The 17,580-nt window shown below is 54.2% G+C and overlaps 1 protein-coding gene across 1 annotated transcript in view; it reads left to right on the top strand.

The window, feature by feature from the left end:
- ITGA11 (integrin subunit alpha 11) overlaps nucleotides 1-12,173 on the top strand; it is a 38,189-nt gene extending 26,016 nt beyond the window's left edge. The window contains exons 15-30 of the mRNA XM_032194512.1: nucleotides 427-557; nucleotides 1,216-1,382; nucleotides 2,517-2,659; nucleotides 3,443-3,553; nucleotides 4,045-4,130; nucleotides 5,013-5,220; nucleotides 6,408-6,506; nucleotides 7,415-7,491; nucleotides 8,327-8,416; nucleotides 9,526-9,616; nucleotides 9,699-9,812; nucleotides 10,438-10,524; nucleotides 10,707-10,817; nucleotides 11,148-11,243; nucleotides 11,466-11,579; nucleotides 11,924-12,173. Coding sequence (XP_032050403.1) covers nucleotides 427-557; nucleotides 1,216-1,382; nucleotides 2,517-2,659; nucleotides 3,443-3,553; nucleotides 4,045-4,130; nucleotides 5,013-5,220; nucleotides 6,408-6,506; nucleotides 7,415-7,491; nucleotides 8,327-8,416; nucleotides 9,526-9,616; nucleotides 9,699-9,812; nucleotides 10,438-10,524; nucleotides 10,707-10,817; nucleotides 11,148-11,243; nucleotides 11,466-11,579; nucleotides 11,924-11,995 — 1,797 coding nt within the window. The 3' untranslated portion in view covers nucleotides 11,996-12,173. The remainder of the gene's footprint in view (nucleotides 1-426; nucleotides 558-1,215; nucleotides 1,383-2,516; nucleotides 2,660-3,442; nucleotides 3,554-4,044; nucleotides 4,131-5,012; nucleotides 5,221-6,407; nucleotides 6,507-7,414; nucleotides 7,492-8,326; nucleotides 8,417-9,525; nucleotides 9,617-9,698; nucleotides 9,813-10,437; nucleotides 10,525-10,706; nucleotides 10,818-11,147; nucleotides 11,244-11,465; nucleotides 11,580-11,923) is intronic.
- The last annotated feature ends 5,407 nt before the right edge of the window (nucleotides 12,174-17,580 follow it).

The raw sequence follows: 17,580 nt of genomic DNA, 5'->3' as shown, positions 1-17,580 counted from the left end.
TGCTCAGTATTTCCTCCTTGCACAGTCACTAGCTAGCTTCTGTTTTGGTGGGCCCGAGGCAAAACAAGTGTACGGTATGGAAAACATGTTAAAAATTAGGGGAAATGCTTAGTGCTCGGTGCAGGGACTTGCCTTGGAGAAAATATTAGAAACACTTGTGAGAAACAGTAAACGTCAGCAGAAATCTTTGGATGGTGTCTCCGAGGGGAAACTGCTCTCATTCCCAAAATTAAGTTTGGTGTAATTACTGGGGAAGGGGAACCCAGTAACGTGGCAGGGACTGGCACAGCGACCCTCGGTGTGCCCCTGCTCACGTGTGAAGCCCCCCTCCGTGCGACTGCGGCTGGAGGCCAGCTTCGCAGGCAGAGGTGCTCCTGATGGAAACCAGGCTGGATTATTTTTTTTTCCCCTTTTTTGCTTTTTCAGCGGATAGCAGCTGCAGACCTCGGACCAGGCCTGATGTATTTTGGATGCAGCATCCACGGACAGCTGGACATGAACGAAGATGGGCTCGTGGACTTAGCTGTCGGCTCTCTTGGGAACGCCGTGCTGCTCTGGTTAGCTGCGTCTCATTTGGCACTGCCCCTGCCCCAATTTCGTTGCAATTCGCTCACGTTTCCAGGGGAGAAGTAACCTCCCAAAAATCTGACCCGTCTTTCCAGAATAACAAACCCTCTCCAAGCAGGGCCAGGGGATTTCAGATGCAGCAGAGCCCTAGCCGGACATCGGGGTTGTTTTGTGCGCAATTTCCTTGTTAGTTCCCCAGGAGCTACATAGCAGTGATTTCATCTGTGATGATTCGCTCAGATTCCCTCTCTCCTTATTTAACAAAGCAACTCGGTATTTTCCAATCTGATTAACATTTTTAAGGCCCCTTGAGGCTGTTAGGACGGAGGTAGCTGCTCCAGCAGAGTTGTGCCACCTGCACCCACCCCGGGGCTGGCTTCAGACACGCTGATGTGGGTGCAAGGGGCCGAATCCTGCCCTCAGTGCTGAGCCTCTTCACTGCCATAAGCAGGAGGCCAACGCATGCTGGAGATCTTATTCCTCCAACATTACACAGCTGAGCTGAGGGCAGGTCAGCACCTCGTGGTGGCCTTTGGGAACGGTGTGGAAAGGGCTCCCCTGGAGACGTGGGAGCCTCCCGGGGGCTGCTGAGCCGCACGTGGGTGCCCCGTGCTGCAGCGACCTCCCGGCCCTCGCTCACCCCCCCAGGTCCCGCAGCGTCGTCCAGATCAACGCCAGCATCCGCTTCGAGCCCTCCAAAATCAACATCTTCACCAAGGACTGCAAGCGGAATGGGAAGGATGCCACCTGCATGTCGGCCTTCATCTGCTTCACCGCCGTCTTCCTCTCGGCCCACTTCCAGACAGCCAGCGTGGGTAAGCAGCGGGGCTGCTGGTGCTGCAAAACCCCCAAATCACTCATTATGGGGCTCTCCAGCCCCGAGGGAGATCCCAGCTCGGGGAACCAGCCAGGAGCTTGGTGTGTTTGGGGTGTGCACATCACCAGCAGCCTCAAATCCTTTTTGCTCCTGGCTAGCGTAGCGGGGACCCTGTTCCGCCGCTGCGCCGTGCCAAGGAGCTCCCCAAGGACAAACCCTTGGCAGGGCTCAGCCTCCTCTCACCTCTGTCCCAGGCTTGCCTGACCATGATGTATGTGACAGCGCTGTTCTCAGCACCTCGCAGCCCCCGTGGCAGGGCAGGAGGGGACGTGGCTGTCCCGCAGACCTCCTCCATCCTTCCCCTGCTGCGGGACACATCTGTGGACCAGATGTGTGCCCTGCTGAACGGCTCAGGGGATCTTTACGGCTGGGTTGGCTGGCTCTGCTTTGAAAGCCCCGCACGTAGCCGTGACCCCGCGCCCACCCAGGGGGTGCCCGTGGCTCAGCAGGAGGGGACGAGGGCGGCTCAGCCCCCGGGACCCGGCAGCAATCGCTCTCGCAGGGCGTTCCGGCACAGGAAAAAGCAGGTCACGAGCAGAGCCAAATGTATTCATTTTCACGTGATTTCTACCCAGAAATGCCTCCCTGTGGGCAGCGCTGCTGCCAGCTCTTTGCTTCCCTGCACGTTTTGTGTCATGGTGCTGTGGTGGGTGCAGATTCCTCCTGCTCAGCACCGGCTGGGGACCCTCGGCTGCTGCCCCTGCGCTGCAGGAAGCAAACATCTGCAGCAAAGCCGCGGGGAGAGCACAGCAGTACCTCCAGAAGGGTTACAGGCCAGCACGTGGATATATGAGCCAAATATTTATATATCCTGCACTAATTTTACTCGGTCTTGAAGTTCCTGGTTTGACCTGGAAAGTGGATGCTTATTCCAAAGAAACTTGGGTTAAAGGCAACAGCAGCCAAGTCGAATTTCCCCGCGGCGCGCCCCTGCCCTCCACCCCCAGAGGCATCTCGGCGCCAGCAGAGTGGCAGGACTGGAGTACACAAAAGCCCAATTTTTAACCCCGGGGTCGGTGCACAGGAGATGTGAGGACGGGGAGAGCCCTGAGCCGCCCTGCTCTCGTTGCAGCGCTGCACTACAATGCCACCATCGACGAGCGGCGGTACACGCCGAGGGCTCTCCTGGACGAGAGCGGGGAGCGGCACGCTCACCAGGCACTGGTGCTGCTGGCGGGGCAGGAGCACTGCGACAGGCTCCACTTCCACGTGCTGGTAAGTGGGGACGGGATGGGACGGGATGGGATGGGACAGGAGCCTCTGCTGCGGGGCTGTCTCTGCCCCAGCGAAGCCGCTTTCCTCGCGCAAAGCAGAGATGCAGTGGGGATGCATCAACAGGGTGATGGTGGTGTCGATGGCCTCACGTGGCTGGAAACAAGCCTGGGCCACGAGCCCGGATTTATTCACGCCGGGTTTGATGTGGTCGGGGGTGGACCGGGGCCACGGAGCTGCAGCACGGGCTGCATCACACCCCAGCTTGCTCCGTGCGCTCCTCTACAAGCCACTAACCATGCACCAGGGACAGCGTGCACTCAGTGCCTGGATCAGGCTGGTCTTCCTACTCCAAAATCAATGAAAATTCATTTTTATTTTCCGTCGGGAGCCATTGCATCCCCGTGCCAGCCCCCGCTGCTCTCATCCTCTGCAGCCCAGACCATCAGGTTCATCTCCCTAGGCGCAGGAGCCAGCAAAACCCTCGGCATGGCTCGTGGGGAACAGCTGATGCACAAACCTGGCCAAAATCAAACATTCCCAGAGAATGATGAGAATTCTTCGGAAGCCAGCGAGGGCTGAGCTGCCAGACTGGCCCGGCCCCAAGCCCCAGCCTGAACTGCCATGAACTTCTGGGAAACTCGGTTCTGGAGCCGGAGCCGGGGATTGAGCTCCAGAAGGAGCTCGGTGCAGAGCGGCCCAGCGCACCTCGTGCGTTAGGGGCAAGGCACGGGGAGAGCTGGGAGAGGTCCTGCCCCTTTCAGCCGTGCTCTCTGCCTGTCCCAGGACACGGCTGACTACGTGAAGCCGGTGACGTTCTCCGTCGACTACGAGCTGGAGCACCCCGAGAGCGGCCCCATGCTGGACGACGGCTGGCCCACCTCGCTCAAGGTCTCGGTACGTGCAAATCCCTCCCCTGGGGGCCTTACCAGGGGCTTTGCAAGGCAGCGGGTGAGGAATCCTTGCTGTCAGCTGGAGCTGAGCAAAACCCACCCAGCAAGGGCAATCCTGCAAAGCTCTTCCAGAGGCTGAGCATCTCCGTTTCTTGTTTCCCTGCTGGGTGGTTTTGCTGTGGGATTTCTTAAGAGGAGCTTAACTGTTGAAGGCTGGGTGCATATCAGGAGTGATTAGTGTCCCGCAGGGGTGCTAGAAGTTGGAGGGGCTCAGGGACTGTAGAGGACACCGGTGTCCAGAGCTGGAGCTGAAAAGCCAATTTGGGGCTAAGCTTGGTCAGTGGGCTTATCTCTGGGGGAACCATCTGCTGCTTTGTCTTGGGGCTGTGACCCCCCGTCCTTCCTGTGATCACAAGATGTCCAGGACCCCCTGCAGCCTGCGGCTCACAGTCAGGGGCACAGAGCATCACCCCGCTGTCTTGTTGTCCCCACCAGGTCCCGTTCTGGAATGGATGCAACGAGGATGAGCACTGCGTCCCTGACCTGGTCCTCGATGCCCGAAGCGATGTGCCCAGTGCCATGTGAGTGGGTTTCACCGAGCATCCTCCCCCCCTGGGCTCCCTAAATCTGGGGCTCTGCAGCCCCAATGACCACCAGCAGCTGGGACCCGGTCCCCGGGGACAATTCTGCTCCTGCTGCTGGTGGAACAAACTGGTGTCTGGTCAGGGAGCCCACAAAGCTCCTGATATCTGGTGCCGTGGTGATGGGCCCCAAAGAGAAATCAGTAAATAACAGGGGACGAAATTCGAGGCTGGCGTTACCCGCCTGGCAGTCGCAGGCTTGACTCACGCAGCAGAAGTAATTACACGCTGTGTCTGATCCCTTAAGGAGCTTTTAAAGGTCATCCCTCAGGAGCACAGGAGCCCGAACCCCTGCTCAGAGCTGGTACGATGGTGATTTCTGCTGAGAAAATCACTTTTGGGGTTACTTGTTGGAATAGACACGTTCCCTCAGAACGGCGCCATGGCTGCTCTGCTCTTAAAGGGAGGAGGCAGCCCTGATGTGAAACCTTTTATAATTTCCTTTCCCCGTATTTTTTTATAAAGAAAATGAAGGCCCAAGCACTCACCAAGTCTGCAAAATCACTCCGTGTTCTGCCTCTGCAGTCTGTTGGTGAACTTCCCTGGACGGCGACCTCAGCCTGGCCGGAGCTAAACGCCGTCCTCACCCTTTGTCGGTGGCATCAGATCTATTTTATTTTTACTCCTCGGCTGCATTAAGGGTGGATAACTGGGTCCCAGACAGCCGGACACCATTATTCAAAAAATCAGAAGGAAAATAGCGTTCCTCTTTGGTCCACAAGAGGAAGCTGTGATTCCTAAACCCCCCCGGGTAGGGGCAGGGTCCCAGGGGCAGGGTCCGTGCCCGAGTCCCGTGGGATTCACGGCCGCCTCCTCCCGCAGGGAGTACTGCAGGAGGGCTCTGCGCAGGGCTGCGCCCGCCTGCTCCTCCTTCAGCCTCTCCTTCGACGCCTCCGTCTTCGTCATCGAGAGCACCAGGAGGAGGGTGGCCGTGGAGGCGACGCTGGAGAACCGCGGCGAGAACGCCTACAGCACCGTGCTCAACATCTCCTTCTCCAGGAACCTCCAGTTTGCCAGCCTCATCCCCAAGGTGCCGCACCGGGGTTGTGTGGGGAGCCACTGCCCGGCTGGGGAGCCCAAAACCAGAGCCCAAAATTTCTCTGCCCCTCGTAAATTTGGCATGCGTACGGGCTTGGCTCCTGAGCGTCCGTGGCCTCTTTATTTTGGAAACAGAGAAACGTTTTCATCTTCCGAGCCTGAACTAAGGTCGGATGCAGATGAACCGATTTTCCCCTCTTTATTTTCCTTCTCCAACGGTTTAAAAATACTCGCTGCACGTGGCCAAGTTCCCGTCAGGGCTGCATTGCTGCCGCTGAGGTCCACCTCCTGCACACAGGGGCCAGTAGCCACATGGCCAGCGCTGCTCCGTGCCACAGGCACCCTGCCTGGGCACCGCTCCTGCCCCTCGTCCACCCAGCCCTATGCAAAACCCTCTCTCAGCGAGGTCTGGGAAAGCTGCTGATGGTGCTGAGCCCCCTCTGGTCCCCCCCCAGTGACTTCATACCCTCCAGCGGGTGGCGTGGCCCACGGTTTGTTTTCCTAAGCCCTGTGCCAACAGAAAATTGTGGGGCACGCCGCCCGCAGAGCAAGAGGAGTGCGTTTGGTGATGGGTTCCTCCCAATTAACAGAGGAAGAAAAGCCCACGATGCTAGGTAACAGGGAGAGCAACGCAGCAGCGGTTACCGAAAACATTTTCATCTGGTTGCAGAAGCCTCGTGCTGCCATCAAGCAGCTCGCCAAGGAGATGGAGACGGTCGGGAGCAATGGGCAAAAGCTCCCCAGCCCCGCTGGCGAGCTGGAGGGCGTTCCAGCAGCAGGCACCCAATTATTGAGACGAGCTAATTAATTATTACCCCTTAGCCAGTGGCCCTGCAGAATAACATCTGCAGTTATCTCATGCTTCCCTGTGAGCCGTGATCACAGACAAATCGTCTTCCTGACCACGGTGCCAAGAATAATCAGATTTATTCGTTCATCTCCGTAGCTGAATTTTGGCAGAGGATTTCACTGGGGAAGCTGGAAGGTGCGGGTTAGAGGTGCTGCTCTCCAGGAATGGCCCTGCCAGCCTGCAGGGAGGCTTTTGCTTGCTTGTTTGTGTTCCTTGAAAGTTACTGCCCCTCTCCCGAGGCACGTTGGCTGGCTTCGTGAAGTGTGTGGCTGTGGGGCTGGTGCCCGTGGCCAAACCCCATGTCGTGAACGCCCCGCATCCCGTTTCAGGATGACACGGACATCAACATCGACTGCATGAGCGACGAGAAGCACCCCAACAAGCGAGTCTGCAACGTGAGCTACCCCTTCTTCCGAGCGAAAGCCAAGGTAAGGCAGTTCCCCCGACAACAGCTTCGCTTTGGGAGCCCCGGGTGTGCAGGGTGAGGGGGTTGCCACTTCATTTTCACGAGCAGGACCCAAATTTTCCACTCTGCCTTTCCACTGCGCCTTTTCCTGACTCGGATTAACAAACACGAAGCCCCCACGCTCCCCGTGAGATGCCACCTGCCCTCCCCACGTGCCTGCAGGCATCCGACCGAGCCCCTCGTGATGAAATCTTTCCAACCACCACGTCCGGCCAGAGCCTTCGCCTGTCAGGAGCTCAAAAATGACAGACGAGCTCCAGGCACCTCTCTGGGCTTTAAAGCTCCCAAAAAAATAAAATAAAAAAAAAATAAAGCCCTCTTGGATGCCTGTGGCCATGTGCGAGGAGGGAGCAGCCCAACTCCCCATGACCTACGGGGGCTGGGAATGCATCTGCGTGGCATCAGGTAGGCCAGGTCCTGCCAAGACAAAGACAAGCTGGAAATGGAAATTTGGCCGGCCAGCAGCAGGAGCGCTAATATTATAATCAGCTGTGCCGTCCCAGACAGTTTGAGGTCATTGCCACGGCTCGCGCAGATGTGACATTTATCACATTTTATTGTTGTTGGTCCCCGTCCCCCGCCAGCGGACCCCGTGCTGCAGATGTGCGGTGCCGGCCCCTCGCTGCCGGTCCCCCGGAGATTTCCCTTTTTTAAGGGGATGCTTTTTTTTTTTTTTTTTTGTTCTCCAGCCTCAGAGCAAAAAATGCAGCACGGCGTAGGCAGAGAGCAAATCCTGCATATCCCCGGCACGGCCTCACTTCCCACGGGGAAGGCAAGGCTCTGCCCAAAGCCCAGCAGCACTCCCCCGGCTGGCACTTGGGGGTTTTTTCCCCCTTAATATTTTCTCCCCTCTGTTTCCAACCCCCGCAGGTAGCTTTTCGCCTGGATTTTGAATTCAGCAAGGCAATTTTCCTGCAGAGCATGGAGATCTACCTGACTGCCAACAGGTTCACGCTTGCTTCTTCCCTCTGCTGCCTTCGCACGGGTCTGCAATGTCAGTGGGACATCACCTGCCCTGATCCTGCCACCTTTCCCACTGCAGCCAAGCTGCTGCTGCCTTCTCCCCCTCTCCATTTGCATCTGGAGCTGTTTTTCTGGGGGGGGCCAGACCCTGCGGTGCTTTGCTTGGTGCTGGGCTTGCTGCTTCCATAGCTGTAGGTGGTGCTGGAGGCATCCAGAAACCCTCCTCGGGGAGTAACCACATGGAAACCCAATTTCTATAGGTTATTGCAGAGCCCTGCGTTTTTATTTTAGGCTATTTTTATTTACCTAGAGATTATAACCCTCATTTTCCCCTGTGTGGGAGGCCCGGGCAGTGGCTGCCAGGTCCTGCGCTGAGCACAAAGGGTCTCTGGCCACCGCTGCTCCCCGCAGCCACTCGCTCAGCTGCAAATATTCCCAGGAAAAACCTCTCCTAGCAGCCTCGCCAAACCCTCCTCGCTCACTCGCCCCGCGCAGGTAAATTTTTCTGACAGCCAAGTGAAACCTCGTTAGGGTTTGTTTCTCGTTTCCATCAATCACCATGGCAGAGAGCAGCCAAGGGTTTTCTCTGCTGGGGCTGGTGCGCACGGGACCGCTTTGCTGCTGCTGCTGCGTGTGAAACCTTCCTCCAAAAGCTTGGCTTTTATGGCCTTGGGCTCATAAAAGGGAGTAAGATTGCTTCTCTTTGAGCCTTTTGCCATAAAGCAGAAGTTGAGCCCTTCCCCATGTGCTTCCTGCACCCCCCAAAAAAAAAAATACCCCCCCGGGAGGTGCTCACCCTGTGCTCTGCTGATGTTTCAGTGACAGTGAGGAAAAGGAGAGCACCAAGGAGGACAATGTCGCCCACCTCAATTTCCACCTCAAGTACGAAGCCGACCTGCTCTTCACCAGGTGAGCGGGTGGACAGGGCTTGGGGGGGTGAAGGAAGCACAAAATTGGGGGCAAAAAAAGAAAAACCGACAGCCAGAAGCAGGGAGGTGCCGTGCGCGCTTCACGGCACTTAGACACAGGGGTGTTATTAAATAAGGTGTGAGTGCGATTTCTTTTTAAGGGGGAAAATCGACTTTTTGTAGGTATTAATGTTCATAGCATGTGTTAGCAGCCCGTGCCGGGGCTGTAAAGCTGTGTCTGGGCCGGTAGCCACGCCACTTAAAATCATCTCACCAAAAGGACGCAGGGAGGGTGCGCATGGAAGGGGTTTGGGCATCGGCATCAACTAGAGCAGTGTCTGTCCGCTGTCCAGAGCAAGAAGGGAGCTCAGGCACAGACAATAATTTATTAACCCGATTACAAGGAAAAAAACGGGCCCAAGCAGCACATTCCCTGGCACTGCTCGCCGTAATTCTTAGCAGGTTTTGGAGACCTTCAGCCACTCTTTTTTTATGCGCGAGGCAGCGGGGCACAGAAAATAAAGGCACTTCACTCCATAAATTTTCCATGGGGGGAGGGATTCTCAATTTAATAAATGCCAAAATCACCTTTATGGGAGAAGGGAGAACTTGGAGGAAAGGTAATAGCACAAAAGCCTCAAGTTTGGGCATCCTGGAGAGGAAAAGGGGGAATCGTTTCAAGGAGCCCTGGGGCCCTGTGCCGGGGCAGCTCGCCCATCGGGTGCTCCTGGCTCCTCTCCCTGCTCTCCAGCCTCCAGATATAAATGCGATTTGCCTCCTCTGATTTATGTGAGATTCAAAGCACCGAGCAGGGCCTTGGATGTCTCCGTTATAATAAAAAAAAAATCTACAAAGAAGGGGAAAATTCTGCAGAAGAGCATGAAAATCCTCTGTCCTTTTTATGTGAGGCAGAGGCAGGCGATGGTTTCCAGCCCAGAAGCAGCCAGTCAGACCCAAGGTCCACTCCTTGGGGCACTGGCTCTGGGTGGTTTTGGTGGTTTTCAGCTGTTTATCGAGGTGCTGGAGGTGCTGGGGGTGGTGTAAAGGGGCTTCTTCATGCTCTGCTTGCTCCGAGCCCCTATCACGACTTGTCCTCCTCGGTCACGACAGGGCGTCCAGCCTGGACTACTACGAAATCAAATCCAACAGCTCCCTGGAGAGATACGACAGCATCGGCCCCCCCTTCCACTGCACCTTCAAGGTAAAGCAGGGCGATGTCCCGGGCTGGGACGTGGTCACCCTGCCCGTCCCCTGTCCCCCATCCCCGTCCTTTGTCCTCGCAGCTGCAGAACCTGGGCTTCTTCCCCGTGGAGGGGGTGACCATCAAGCTCACCGTCCCCGTGGCCACCAGGGCGGGCAACCGCCTCCTGCTCCTGACCGAATTCGTGGTGGACCAGGTAGGAAGGGGGGGTTTCGGCCCCCAAAAATCCAGGTGGGAGGTGCCCCATTCTCTGTAAGCTCCCCTCCCGTGCTCGCAGCGGTGCGGACGCCCCTATTAAAGTCTTGGCTCGTGCCCTGAGCTTCTCCACTCTGCGTTCACTTGGCTGGAGACGTGGAAAATGGCAGCAGCCAACGGGTTTGGTCCAAGTAGCTCTCCCTGCTGGACCTCCCTCCGGTATGGAATGAATTCGTGAGGGTCTTGAAGGAGCCGGCTGTGCCTGGGGCGCACCGGGGGCTTGAGCGGCTGCAGAAGCAGCGACAGAGCTCGGAGCAGACCCCGAGGAGGAGAGCTGTGTGAGGGACGGGCATCGAGGGCAGCTCAGACTCTTTTGGGGTATTTTGTGTGCTCCAGTGACAGCAGCACCGCAGCCTGATGAGAGCAGTTGGGAGAGCCCCATGTGGTGCCCCACACCGTGGTCACCCCCATGTCCCCCCTGCGGGGCCGCGGTGCAGCGATGAGATCCCCAAACACCAGCAAAGCCCCAGGAGATTCGGGTCCCCCCATCCCACCAGGATGGGTATGGGATACGGGGAGGTGGCACCAGCGTGTCCCTGTCCCCATCCCTGCCTGCTCCTCCCCAGGAGAACACAACCTGCAACGTTTGGGGGAACACCACCGACTACCGCAGCACGCCCACCGAGGAGGACCTGTCCCGCACCCCGCTCCTGGTACGTGTCCCCATGGGCTGATCCCAGCCCCGTGCTGAGCCCTGCCTCCCCAAACCACAGAGAAACCCCATGGAAGGGGTGGCCCACGGGTTGTCCCCTTCTCGGTGGCACAGCGGGGACGCGGGGACAGCACGGAGCCCACAGGGGTGCTGCTCCAACCTCACCACCTTCCCCCCTTGCAGAACCACAGCAACTCCGACGTCGTTTCCATCGACTGCAATGTGAAACTAGCCCCCAACGAGGAGATGAACTTGCACTTGCGTGGCAATCTGTGGATGAAGTCACTGAAAGCAGTAAGTCCTCCCAGAGCAGACGCGTGGCTTTTGAGAAATACGCCCGAGGAGCCCTCACTTGGTGCAAACATGTTTGTTTTTATTTTCTCCTGCAATTGTTCTCCCTCCCAGGAAGTCTGGGTATGTGTGGGGTGATTTCTTTCAAATCTGATTTATTCCAACACAGGGAATTTAATCCCAAGCAATCCTTCTTGCTGCAATTAACCACCCTCACTCACTGACCTGCACGATCAACTGGGGCAAAGCCATGGGGGCAGCAGGGGGCACCCAGCCGGGGTTGCTGGGCCCTGTGCCATGCCTGGTGCTCAGCTCCAGCCTCTCTTTGTGCAGCTGAAGTTCAAGTCACTGAAGCTCACCACGAACGCCGCCCTCCAGCGACGCTTCGGGAGCCCCTTCGTCTTCCGCGAGGAGGACCCCAGCCGCCAGGTGAGCCAGGACCAGCTCCCAGGCTGGGAAACCCAAAAAAAACGTGGGGCAGGACGGTGCCATGAAGCCCCAGCAGCTCTGGGGAGGCTGCAGCACCAAGCCCTGACCCCGCAGGGCAAAGCCCCAAGGATGGCAGAAGGGCTGGAGCCGGGCACCAGCAGCTCCCCAAAAACTTCGAGCACCCTCAGCATCCCCACCATCACGTTTCTGTGCTCTTTGCAGATAACATTTGAAATCTCCAAGCCGGAGGAGTCGCAGATCCCCATCTGGATCATCCTGGGGAGCACGTTAGGGGGGCTCCTGCTCCTGGCGCTGCTCGTGCTCGCGCTCTGGAAGGTGAGCAGCCCCCTGGGCCATCTATTTTGTGTGGCTGCGGCTTGGCAGAACCCCCATCTGTGGTGTCCCACGCTGGAGGGACCCCTTGCCCCCAGCTCCACACCCACAGCCCCCCAGCACCACCTCGTCCTCCTCTCACGGGGGTCCTGGCAAGAAAACAGCTTTGGACCCTCCAGTCCCAGCTCCAGGGATGCTCCATTGGGCATCAAAACCTTCTCCAGCCTCTTTCCACCTCCCCTGTATTTATATCTGGGGTCTGAACTGCCTGACAACACCCCTTGAAAAGCAAGGCACCCCCAGGCTGAAGTAACAGCGGGGTTTTCTCTTCTCTCTGATCCCTACAGCTCGGATTTTTTAAAAGCGGCAGCCGCAGGAGAGAGGCGGAGGAGGAGCAGAGCGCCAAGGTGCTGGAGTGATGCTCCCGGCGGGGCCGGGGGGCTCGGCCCCCTCTCGCCACCCTCCTCGGCGCTCGCTGCTCACCGGGAGATGCTCGTCTCGATGCCGAGGGACTTGGGGGGCTGAGAGACGAGACGAGAACGCACCCCTTTGTGTGAAATCGCCTAAACAGGTCCAAAACAGACAAACACCAAAAAAGAAAAAAAAAAAAAAAACAAACCAACGACACCAAAAAAAAATATATATACCAAAAAAAAACAAACAAAAACAAGAAGCAGACAAACCCAGCCCCTGTTTGGTGGCCCTATGCCATGGGTTCAAACTGCTTTTAGGACAGCCCTGCCCTAGCAGGGCTGGCAGTGGTGCAGAAGGGACGGGGCAAGCGCGCACCCCATAACCTGGGGTGGACCTGGTGCAGCATCCCCAGAGGAATAATCTTTAGCAATTTCCATTTTTTCATGATTTTTTTTTTTTTTAATTTTCATAGTGGGGCTGTGTCAAACCCCAGGGCTCCCCTGCCCCAAGGAAGGGGAATCTCTCGGCTGGGTTGAAAAAGAGCAAACTTGGGTGGAAATAATGAATCCGTCCCGAGGGGCTGCGGGGTCTGGGGGGCTCCCACAGGGCACAGCGAAGCTGCAGCTCTCGGACTGCTCAGCACCAGCTACATGGAGCAATCAGCTGGAGGTTTTAATTTGCCTTCTTGATGCACTGAATACGAATAATAGCAAATTAAAGCACCTTAACGCATATCTCCAGCGTCCAGCTGTACATACTTATTCTAGAAATATTTGCCTGTTTAAGCAAAGGAGAAAAAAAAAAATCAAGAAATCTTTTTAAAAATCTTTTTTAAAAAATCCAAAAAAAAAAAAAAAATGTTCAAAGTGTTTTCTACAAACTGAGCAGTTTCGAAGAGCTTGCGTCCAGCAAGGGTCCGCACGTGTACTATAAGTGTATATATTTGGTGTCACGCCAAGCCAGATGGTCAGTGCTGTTCGACAAAAATCTTTCTTTTTGCATAACAGAATTATTTATGCTAATATTAATTTTATGAAGGAGAAGAAAGCATATGTCCACCTGATGTGTAATGAAGTGTGTTAAATACTGTCCTAGTATTTTTTAAGGATTAAAAATACGGTATTTAAAAAAAACAAAGAGCCTCTGCTCCCATTCTGTGCTACCCCAATGCACTCGGGGCGTTGCTCCTACCCCTGGGATGAGGACCACGGGGCTGAGGTTTGCCACTGATTTATTATGGGCTGCAAGGGGTTTGCAGCCTTCTTTTAAAGGGATGCTGTCAGGTGGGACATGTGGCCAGGGGATGCGGGTTTGGGGCCAGCGTGCTGCAGAATCAGCCCCGCTGATGCTATAAAATGGGGAGGGATCAGGTTTTCACTGCTGGCATCCTCACCTGGGGTGGAAATCCTAAATGGCACAGCTGCTGGCTGTCCCTGGGACCGGCTGGGGTGCAGGGTTGCCCTGGAGAGCCAAAATCTGGTGTGGTGCTGGCACCCGCTGCCGTCATCAAAGTGCTTGAATTTTGCAGCTTAATTTTTCTCCTTTCTTAGGATCCCCCCAATTTTCCTACTGAAATCAGTCTAGAGCTTGATTCCTGGGGAAAAAGTCTCACTGCTTTTCAAGGCTTTGCCCAGAAGCATCCCAGACCTTGGTGCCGTGAAAATAGCAGCCACGTTAATTACAATGCAGTCTGAAAACAACAACAACAACAACAAAATAGCTCAAGATCAGCAATGGCAGGGCCGTATCTTTCAGCAGGCAATGGGCAAGGAAAGCTCCCATGAAAGAAACCCAAGCTCATAGCACCCATGGGTGCTCTGTGACGGGATGGGTGCTGAGTAGGGGATTTTATTCCAAGGAATGCAGCTGACATGCAAGCTGTGTGTTTGTGCACAGGGTGCTTAGCTATTTCCCTTGACTTTATCAACACCGAACTGTAACATTAAGCTTCATCCACATGGCCTGCATGTCCAGCTCAGAGCAGCTATTCCTGGGTTGTTTTCAAGATGTCTTACACCAGGGTGGCTCTGCAATGCCACAAAATAAGCGTGGCAGCAGCAGGGATTTCCTCCCAGGGCTGGAAAAAGCAGGGCCCAGCCCATGCCCTGCCCACGGCCTCGCTGCCCTGCACAGGGCCACCCAGCAGCAAGGGCGAGCGTGGGGGGGCTCTGGGGAGGGAGGGGGTGTACGTACACATGGGGGGCACACACACGTACAGAAATACACAGACACCCCTCGGGATCTCCCGATCACAGGAGAGAATGTGCATCACTGAGGGGTGAAGGGGGGGAGAGAGAACATGTATCTGAAGTCTGAGTGTATTTTATATACATATATATGTATATATATAAATAAAGCTGTGGGATAGACACGCATGGATACAGACACCCACATCATCTACAATACGGAACACAGCCTCCCCCGTGAATAAGACTGCCCGGAGCTGAAAGCTGTGGAAAATAGAGAGATCTAGATATAGCAGTACATGTAGCTATAGATAGCTATAGCTACAGGAGATACAGCTATAGATATTCATATAGATAGATACAGATAGATAGAGATAGATATAGATACATGTGTATATGTAAACATGTACTATTATATATTATAATACAATATATGCGTGTACATACATGTATGTATACTAACATATTACATGTGTCTATACAAATATGTACATACATAATGTATATACTTCTCTGTGTGTATATATAGTATGTGTTTGTAGAGCTCTACATATGCATATATATATATGCCTGTGTGTATGTACATACACCTGTGTGTGTGTTTGGGGGTGTATTTGAATGTATGTGTGCACACGCAGCTAAATATACGTATTTTTATGTGTATGCATATATGTGTATATATGTATATATATGTATGTATATGTATCTATACATATATATACATCTATAGGGTGTGTGTATATAAAAATAGGTCTGTAATGTGTGCATCTACATGTGTATACACAGAGGTGTGTCTGTATGTGCCTGTGACTCTGCCTGTACGTGTGCACCCCCCCTTACACATCCACACATTTACACCCCCGTTGTCCCCTGCCCAGCAGCCGATGCCCCTGGGCCTCACTGGGCACCGCCTGCCCGTGGCGAGAACAAAGTCCCCATACAGGCCCAAAATGAGGCATTTTGGTAAAATTTGTGCACCCATTTGCACCACTGGGGTCTGTCACCGCGCCTCAGGCAGCGCAGGATGGCAGACAAGCTGCTCTATGCAGTTACCTTGGGTCACCAGGTGTTTCCCCACCCCGTGACACCTGGGAAAGGCATAACAAAATGAAATGAGCCCTGCTAAGCCCGCTGGAAAGAAACACGTCACCTCTTTCTCTTCAGTAACCTCCTTAGCTCTGCAAACTGGCACAGCCCAAGGCAGGGCCTGGTCCTGCACCTCCCTCCCTCAGCAAGAATTTGGGCCGGGTGTGGGGAAGGCCTGGCCCCATGTGGTGTCCCCGCAGCACTGGGGTTGAAGCACAGACCCTGCCGACCCCAAAACCTGGGGCTCTCCTTTTGGGGAACAAAATTAAAAGTGAGGCACCCACCCAGCCATCACTGCCGGAGGAGACAGCACACGGCTCCTTTTTCCTGTGCGTCTCACACAGAGCTTTATAAAGAGCTTTAAATAACTTCCACAAAGACAGCAAGGGCACTTTTTCAGCTTTTAATGCTCAATAAAAGCGATTTCCAGACCAAGGAGTGGGAAGGTCCCAGGCTGGGGGAGCAGGGCCGGGCTGTGCCGCACCCCGAGGCGTGCACGAAATCTTTAACGCCACGCAGCCTCCTGCCTAGCACAGGGACTCAGGCTCTTCCCCTCCCCATAACATGCTTTCCAACCCCCTGAAAAGCTTTATCACTGCTCCTGGTAACAGCACACTCTCTCTTCAGGTCTTCACATACTGAAATCATCCCAGGAACGGCACGAACAAAGCAGAACCTCTGAAAATACCCTGCAACGCAGCCCAGGCAGGAAAGGATCAGACCAAAGCTACGGGAAGGGAGGAAGAAGCAGCCTGTCCACAAGATTTTTTGGTGTAACTTTTTCTTTTTCTCATTAAAAAGCAGAGCTGTGGGAGGAGCATCTTCCTCGACCTTACTGTTACCTACTGACATTTCAGCATGCATGCTTGTTCCAGGAGCGGTTTTACACAGGTATTTCACAAGAACACAACACTGAGATTATTCCATGTCAGAAACAGGTCCTGAGAAAAACAGTGCAAGGAAATACTGTCTTAATCAACAGCACAGCAACTCGTGGTGGTTTCCAGTATAGCAACCCAGACTGTTTTGTTACACAGCGAGCAGCATCAGCCCCTAAAAGCTTTCAGCCCTCTCCCCACCTCCCACCCCCTTCCCCAGGTCGAATCCATTCAAGGACCACGGGCTCTCATTTTATCTGTATGCACGCTATCAATTATACATGTGCAAACACAGAAAGGCAGAGCACGGCATCAAAGCTGGCTTCCAAGCACGTGGCACGGGTTAACAGAAGTCTTTTTGTGTAGCACACAAATGCTGATTCAGGTGTTGGTTCATTTTAACCAAGCCAGCCACCGGCAGCATTGCCAAGAGCCAGCTGGTGCCTGCTTGCAAGGTGCTCGAGGCACAGGGGCAAAGTTTCAGCAGCAGCGGACACGGTCCTCAAGCAGGAGATAAAAGCACTCCCCGTGTCTCAAGGAGCCCCAGCGAGTTAAATATGCTTTATATTTCCACCTGTCAGGCTAAAAATCACCACGGTAAATTAAAGCAAAACACAAACTGCAGGTTTCCTGATGCATCTCAGCTTGGGGAGGACATTTGGGGCAGCCCCCTGCAGGAACACGAACCCCTTCCTAACTAGTTGGGAACACCTGCTTATGCTGTAAGGCCCCAGGTGGCTGAGTGTGGCTTTGCCATTTTGCCTGACCTTCAGCTGCAAGTCGTCGTGTCTTTTAAACTTCCAACCTACCTGAGATGTAAGTGACAGACACACTTTCGCTTTAGGAGGCAGCTTCCAGCAGAATAAAGTTTGCAGCTTGGAAGCCGGCGTGTTTTTTAAGCACTTCCCATTCAGGAGACACGACAGCCAAGGCTGACAGCATCGCACAGTCTACGCGACACTATTCTTGGCACCAGGCAAAAATTAGAGCTACAGACTAATTCCACATTCAATGTTTATTTATTTGTAATACAAATAGAAACGTGTGCCCAAATCCTGCCTTAAAGTTCTACCCGGATAGTTTAAAAAAAACCTACAGAACATTCTTTCATCTTCTGACAGTTAAAAAGCTGCGTTTAAAATAAACAGAGTTCTCAGTAGCCTGTCAAAACAAGTGACATTTTACTGTTGGAGCATCTGCAACTTCTACCAAGGAGAAGTACTTTCTCAAGCAACGGTTTTAATATACAATCAGTTGCTTATCATAAAAGATCTTATGATAGGACAATTTTTTAAAAATCAGTTTTAATAGAGATTTTCATAATGAAAGGAGTAAAAATCATGAAAAATTCTCCAGTCCAATTCGGGGAGGCACAGACTCCACGCTTGTTGGAAAAACCAGCTTCAAGCAGTATCACGCTCCAAAGGAAGACTCTCTTTG

Source organism: Aythya fuligula, chromosome 11 (assembly GCF_009819795.1).
Source record: "Aythya fuligula isolate bAytFul2 chromosome 11, bAytFul2.pri, whole genome shotgun sequence".
Taxonomy (NCBI): domain Eukaryota; kingdom Metazoa; phylum Chordata; class Aves; order Anseriformes; family Anatidae; genus Aythya; species Aythya fuligula.
Note: the sequence above shows the minus strand (reverse complement) of the source record. Positions and strands in the feature narration are given on the sequence as shown.